This window comes from Apteryx rowi, unplaced genomic scaffold (genome assembly GCF_003343035.1).
Source record: "Apteryx rowi isolate R43461 unplaced genomic scaffold, aptRow1 scaffold_221, whole genome shotgun sequence".
NCBI lineage: Eukaryota > Metazoa > Chordata > Aves > Apterygiformes > Apterygidae > Apteryx > Apteryx rowi.
In genome coordinates this window covers 850,389-857,636 of record NW_020448542.1, presented here as the reverse complement: position 1 = coordinate 857,636, position 7,248 = coordinate 850,389, and the positions used below count along the sequence as shown (strand labels likewise).

General features: G+C 41.4%; 2 protein-coding genes across 48 annotated transcripts in view; both read right to left on the bottom strand.

Annotated features, from left to right (window-relative positions):
* The window catches only part of LOC112965688 (POTE ankyrin domain family member B2-like), a 4,321-nt gene extending 3,798 nt beyond the window's left edge, over nucleotides 1-523 (bottom strand). Inside the window, exon 1 of the mRNA XM_026064890.1 lies at nucleotides 461-523. Coding sequence (XP_025920675.1) covers nucleotides 461-523 — 63 coding nt within the window. The remainder of the gene's footprint in view (nucleotides 1-460) is intronic.
* LOC112965689 (CUGBP Elav-like family member 4) overlaps nucleotides 1-7,248 on the bottom strand; it is a 694,998-nt gene that overhangs the window by 459,797 nt on the left and 227,953 nt on the right. The gene's annotated exons all lie outside the window — the stretch shown is intronic.

The following is a 7,248-nucleotide window of genomic DNA, read 5'->3' as shown; positions in this document are numbered from 1 at the left end:
GGAGGGGAGGGGAGGGGAGGGGAGGGGAGGGGAGGGGAGGGTCGGCGCTGCCTCCTCCTTCAGGGCGCCGGGCGGCCCCTGCCTGGCCCAGGGCTGCGGCAGGCGCCGCATCCCCACGGCTGCCCTCGCCTCCCCGCCTGCCACGGTGCCTCATCCCTCAAGCTCTCCCCACTCCGCCCTTTAGATATCTCACATGTAAGGAGAAATTAACCCCCAACAAAAGAAAAAATAAAGGATTTATAACCAAATGGAGGCCTAAGTACTGTACTTTACTGGTGTTTGCTTGAAGACTTGTCCTGCTTCTAGGGTAATGAGATAGATAAATTTTTTACATTGTTATTGCAATAATAATCATTGTAATAGATCCATATTCTGCCCACAGTGTCATCCTGTCCCCTTCATCAGAACTCTTTTGCAAAGACCATTCTGGCTTTCTGGTAACCTAAGATCTGAGAAATACCTGTTGCAACTCAGACCTGAGTTTAGGATTGACAGCATACAAAAATTTTGGAATTGCTACCATGGTCTAAAACCATATAATACATACATTATAACATATACCTTCAAATGTGAATGGTACCTGTAGCTATGTTAGTATTAAATAGCCAGACAAGGCAGAAATACTGTATTTAAAAGAGAACTGAACAGTGCCACGAGCTGTTGGAAGAGCTCACTGCTCGTTCCAGAGATGGGGCCATCCAGCAGCTGTTAAATCTATGCCAGATGCCTTCCCAACAGTAGTGCTATGCAGTTTCCCTTCACTCTGAATTCCAGTAGTTTACATGTTTTCTTGGGGGTTGGGGGGGATCCCCTCCACCCAGTCTCTCCTACCAAAACATGATTAAATCTTTTTTGCTCGCGTAAGTGTTGTTTTGGGTTCGAGGGACAGATGTTGGAAGGCAGAGGGGGCTGATATATCACTGAACAATGACAATTAAATAAATTTCATTTAGCAGGTCATAAAGTTAATGTGCCTAATTGGAACATAAGGATAGAAGAAAGGAAGGAAAAAAGAAACCCTTGTATTATCCTTTCTATTTCTTCCCCCTTTCTTTTTAAGGATAGCCTATCATTAGTCATTATGAAAGCTCTCAGTGACCACTGAAACAGAGGAGGGACCTTTGACACAGCTTGATCAATCCTAATTGAATAGACCAGAGGGACAGCAGCCAAAAGGAGGGGACCCGTTCTTTGCATTTGACAGCCTCGTCCTTTTTAGTTTGTCAGCTGTCAGAAAACATTGAGGCATTCTCAGGGTGGACAAGAATGCTTTAAGTTGCCATACAATTTCTTGCTACATCAAGGGGATTGTTTTAAGTGTTGAGAGGTGTCTGGTCTGCTCAAAAGATCTAAGATTTTCCTGTAGGGAAGCACCTGCTGTAGTGAAGTAAATGGGAATTTGGCTGGGTGAGGCCTTGCAATTTTCCCTGGAATTAGCAAAAGGTTCAGTTCCATTCCCTGTCCCGCATATCYTAATCCAAGTTGATCATCATTACCCTTTTACCATTTATCCTCTGCTTTGTGCAGGAAGAGATGATTACCTAAACTGTGCGACAACAGTCTCAAACTCAGCATTTCCCATGACATTTCCCTTGAATAAACATGTTCTGTCTACTTCTCTACGTCTCTTGAAAAGTTACTAGCTTAAGAGAAAAGCTAAACTCCAAGAAAACCACATGTATGGGAACAGACATTGATTGAATTTCCACTGCTGTAAATGAGTGACATCCTTTTGACTTCTAAGAGGTGGTCCTACATAAGCCCTAGTGTAACTGCACCAACTGCACCTAAGCAAATACCTGTAGGAATATAAGGACGAAGGAGGAAAGGAGGTAGAAAGTGACTACCTTTGTCCTTCCTGTCCTTCCATCCATTCTCCCATCCCATTATCACTTTTTCAGCTTTGCTGGGTATGACACTAATGCAACCAAGCAAGTTCAATGTTCAAGCAGTGAACAGGGAAGCAGAGTAGGCAGACCTAAGGCTGGTTAAAAAAAAAACAAAACCAACCAAACAAAATAGAAATGTTGTAGGCTACAGAACATCAGCCAAGATCTTTGCTTTATACTCACAGTGCATCCAGCACTTTCATACTCAGCTCTGAGACACCTTTACTATTGCTGACTTCCCAACCCCACCTCTCACCATCCATCACATATCATTTTTTGTCATCAGCTTTGCCTATCCTGCCTATGCTCTGCATCAGAGCACCAGAACACCAAGGGAATTCACTGCTTTCATGTTGCTTTCAGGTTGATGAGAAATTCAAAAGGCTGAAAATCTCCCCAGAAACTTTGTCCTAACAGGCTCTCCAGCCCAGCTGTAAAAACCCAAACAATTAAAAATGCTCAGAGGAGCTACCATTTTCTCCTATGTTACTTAAGGTTCAGCCACAATTGCTTCTCATTTCTTCTGTAACACTTTTGACAAGTCAGACAAGAAGTTACGAAAGGTCCACATTCTATCAGTTCCTGATCAGCTCCCTTACTGCACTGTTTATAAACCACACTGTCTTTTTTGTTATAAGGACTGTCTCCCATCACATATTTGGCAGAGAAAATGCATCCTCTAATAGCTCCTCTAGGCATCAGCTATATCAAAAAGACACCTTCTTTATGGATTAGAGAGGAAGCGAAAACCATCACATGGACAGGGCTTGGAATCTTGTATTTAGTTCTACAATGAATGATTTGCTGCAAATCTCATCCTTGTATGGTATATATCATTTTCTAAAGACCCATCTCTAGACAACTGACATACTGCACAACATTAAAATAATTAAACCAAAAGAACAACCACTTCAGCAAAACTGGAAGAAAAGAACTCTGAAAAGAAGAATGAATAACTTAAGAAAGGTCAAAATGGTCACATCCACACTGTCAAGACTACAAAGTCACGTCTTAAACAGAGCCTGGATGGCCATAGAGAGAGTTGACAGACATTCACAGGGAAGGTCTGTAGTAGGGCCGTAATGGTGAAAGTTCCTGTCATATTCTAGAAATACTCTCAGCACTGAAAAAACAGGTGAACTCAACTGCACTAGAGGTACCATGTGAACACTGAAAGGTTGTACCGAATTCTTAGCGTAGAGAATTCTTAGGAATCTGCTCTCTCATCATTCAACTTACGCAGAGAAATATGAATTTCACCTCATTGCACTGTTATTCGTGTGACAGCTGAGTGGGGCTATGTGTGCAGGAACAGCAAAAAGCCATATCCTTATACTGCATTTCTACTGACAGATGCCTCCCACTATGGCAGCTTCACAGGATTTTAATTTCTGCCTAGAGCAAAACAGGTACTGATGTTGTTCACCAGATCCCTCTTAGTCACAGAAAGGGTAGAGGCCATGGGGGAGGTTGTGTAAACTATTTTCAAACATGTCTCAGGCTGTAATTTAGAGAACTCAGGTCTCTGCCGAATTTAGCCCTCCAATAAATAAACAAAAATGATGTGAAGTTCAGGTTTCTTTGCCTTGGTGTCTCCAACAGAAACTTTTGATTCTCCAGCTACCCACGATTCACAGAGATGTGTTGAAAACCAATTTAAGACCCAGCATAACTGAATACTTCACAGCATTCAGCCAGCTGTGGAGATTCGTGCCAGCGGTTCTGCCACAGGACAGATGATGAATGGCTGGTGGTTTGGGAATATTTTGCAGCTCAAAACTTCTAGCCTTGACCTTGAATGTCAAAGAATAGCTCCTCACACTGTTGACAATTTGGGGGATGTCTGGTATCTGTACCTCTTCATTGTATCATAGTGAAGAGAGGTTTAACATTAGGAAAAGGAGAAGGGAAGGAAACTGTAAGGTTTGAAGGTGGGTGGCATTATAACAAGTTATAAGCATAAGGAGCCAGGGTTGCCTGCAACATTCCCTTCCAGCTGAAACAAGAAAGTCAAAGGTGCAAGAGAACCACATCTATAAGATCTTAGTACGTCTTACACTTTGGCTTCAAGACAAAGATGACTCATCTAACTCAGGATAGAGGTATTTTCTGGAGAGAGGAGGAGAAAGTCATCTGTGACTGTTACCACAGATGGTCATTAGTACAATGACAAAGCAGTTCCCAAATGTAGAGGCTGCTCCTTGGGGATTGCCTACCTTTCAGGCTGCTGCAGGAACCAGGACATAAGGCTCTATGGCCTATTGCGCACAGAAATCTAACTAGATAATCTCAGTTGTCTCTACTGACCACATGAATCAAGGACATGTTAGGATCTTTTCACATAAGTCTGTTTTTTCTGGTCTATGACCGTATGGGATCCCCTCACACACACACTTCTCAAGTCTTTAAGCACTAAAGTGCTGGTTCATGTATAACCCTCTCAGGGTGCTTGAAAGACTTCTTTGYCCCTCAGAACGGAAAAAGTTCCCAGCCCACATTCTCAAAAAGCATAATAAGGAGACAAACCATAGGAATAAAGTTGTGTCCTTCATACATATGGAAATATCGCTGTGGGGGGTTGAGGGCAGGACAGAGAGAAATTTAGAAACTGGAATGATCTGGCTGGAAAAGACACATACTGAGTGCTGGGGCGACCGGCGGGGGGGGGGCAAAGAAGAAGAGAGAGACCCAAAACAGCTGCTTTAGAAAGGACACAAGTTACAGGAAAACCAAAAGAAAGAACAGGATTTTTCACCCTTTTTTTAAGCATTCCAAAATAAAGTAGTTTCTATTTTAGCATTTATCTCCTTGGACCTCCTGTATCCTAGTATTGATCTAGGTAAGTCCAAAGACATGTGCACCACTTACAAGTTATAGTACACTTTCCAAGGTACACATCAAGAAAGATGTGTTAGAAAGAAAGAACAAATTTGCAAAAAAGAACTTACATGTGTGCAGCAATGAGAAGCTGACCATTTTGTCCAGTTTGGATTTCATTGCCATGAATCTGTGATATCCCAGAAACACCTCTAAGAATTTGATCGAAACAATTTCTTAGCAAAGAGCAAATCAGTATTCAAAGTTTTATGAAACTGGTAAAGAATTACTCAAGATTTTATTGTGAGGAGATCTGTTGATAATATTAAAGTTGCCATGCCTTTAAACTTCAACTGAGAAGCAGTAAAATTTGGTGTAATTGAGAAACAGTTGCTTAGCTCATAACAAAATCAGATGTGCTTTTTTGTGGAAATTAATGTGAAGAGGAAAAGAAAAGAAAAAAAAAGACAAGAGAATCACTATATGGCTCATTACAAGTAAATTTGATTCTGTTCAAACAACCCTGACTACAGTGACATTTGAATCAGCAAAATGAGATACTTAGCAAAGGACCAGTACATCTCAGTCTTACTGGACTGTCCTAGCTCTTCACCCCACCAGTGCTTAGGAAAGATAACTGAGTGTAGTAATCAGTGGCAAAGATTCATTCCTATTTCACATCTGCTTATTACAGSGATGATTTTTGCCCTTAGAGCCTAAAAGCCCTAGCTATACTTTTTCTAAGGCAGAAGCAGTTGTGACATATTCTGGAGAATGACCAGAATGTTTTTCCTCTACGCCTTTTGCATGGCATAAAGCTGCATTTGTTTCACTCTGAGTGGTAAAATGAGTTCTGGTGTAATATTTCACTCATTGAAAACCATTGGGTAAGAGCAGAATTCATTTTTTTCCAAATGTAAGTACATTTCTCAGGCATTTCTCTCTCTCTCTGCTTTCTGCTGCCAACTGTGCAAGAAAGTCCAAGGGAGGAGATTCCTAACCCAGCCATCAAAACCAATACTGACAGGATATAACTTGTAATCAAAGACTGACCTCACTCAGATCATATAGGACTCTAGGGAAAATCCTGGGAACTACAGACTAGTGAGTCTGACTTCCTTCCCTGGTAAGATGACAGAGTCTATAATAAACAATAAGCTCATAGAGCACATGAATTATATTTTCTGTTGGGAAAAAGTCGGCATGGCTCCTGCAAAGGGAAATCCTACCTCAGTAATCTGCTGGTGTTCTAGCAGGGTGTCAGTAAGCACATGGATAAAAGGCAATCAAAATTCAAAAGAATAGTCTCTTCAAGGGAAAAGTCAGTAGGGATTGGTTCAGGAGCAATTTTATTCAACATCTTTATCAATGACCTGGAGAAGAATTGAGCAGAGAAATATCCAACTTGCAGATAATAATAATCTCTTTCAGGAAGTCAAAATGCCTTGATGTTGGCAAGAAACTTTGGAGAGATCTCATAAAACTGTGGACAAGCGGTTAGCAAATGAGCTTCAATGTGGATAAACTTAAGACAATGCACCTATGAGAAAAAATATCTAAACTATTGCTACACAATGCTGAACACAGAACTGGCAGTTGCCGTTCAGGTAAGAAATCTTGGTTTCGTTGTTCAGAGTTGTCTGAAATTTTTGGGTCAATGCGCAGTGGTAGCTGAAGAAGCCAACAAAATACCGGGGACAACCTTACAGAACTTGCTATCATGGGAGATTGTATGGAAAGCCAACAGCCAGTTTATAAAGAGATTAGAAAAATTTGCAGACAACGTATCCATAAAACAAAGATCAAAAGGACCAGGCAGAGACATTCCTTCTAACATCCCTAATAAAACACAGTTGTGGATGCCCAGGGAGTAAAAGGGGAAGAGTCTGCAGAAAGTGGCTGGTATTGCATGATCTCCCTGAATAGCATCTCTTATGCTTCTGCTGGAGACTGAACACTGGGACAGATAAACAGTTAATCACATTCAGTGGGGCATTTTTGTTTTCTTACATCTATGTGGTTCTTTGACAGCAGATGTGACTTTTGTGCCCATATTCTAAGGTAGGGGCTGCATGCCAGTTCTGAACCAAAAGCCATTTAACAATGATTGACTAGGAGCTTAGTCCAATCCAAACAGCCATACTGAAAATCAGGGACTACAAAGCCAAACTTGGTACCATGCTAATACAGCTGCATGGCTTCCAGTCGAGAGCTGACTTGCATCTGGCCAGCTCAAACCTGTATGAGGACAAACTAACGTTTATCTACAAAATATTTCACAGGTATATCATTACAATCTGATATCTCTATGGTGAAATGTCTACCAGCTCTCCTCTGGGATACTGAGTCAAATTTCCTGCTCTCCCAAATGCCTTGTTACATTTTCACTTAGAAAGTGATTGGGCTTCACTTTGCACTTAGTTAGCTCTGCCTCCTGTTCCCATTTCAGGAGAGTTTTCATACACTCTTTCACAGAACACAGACACTTTTCATATCTTGCATGCGTGTCTACAGGACAGGAGGAAGTTTAAGGTGGTCATTT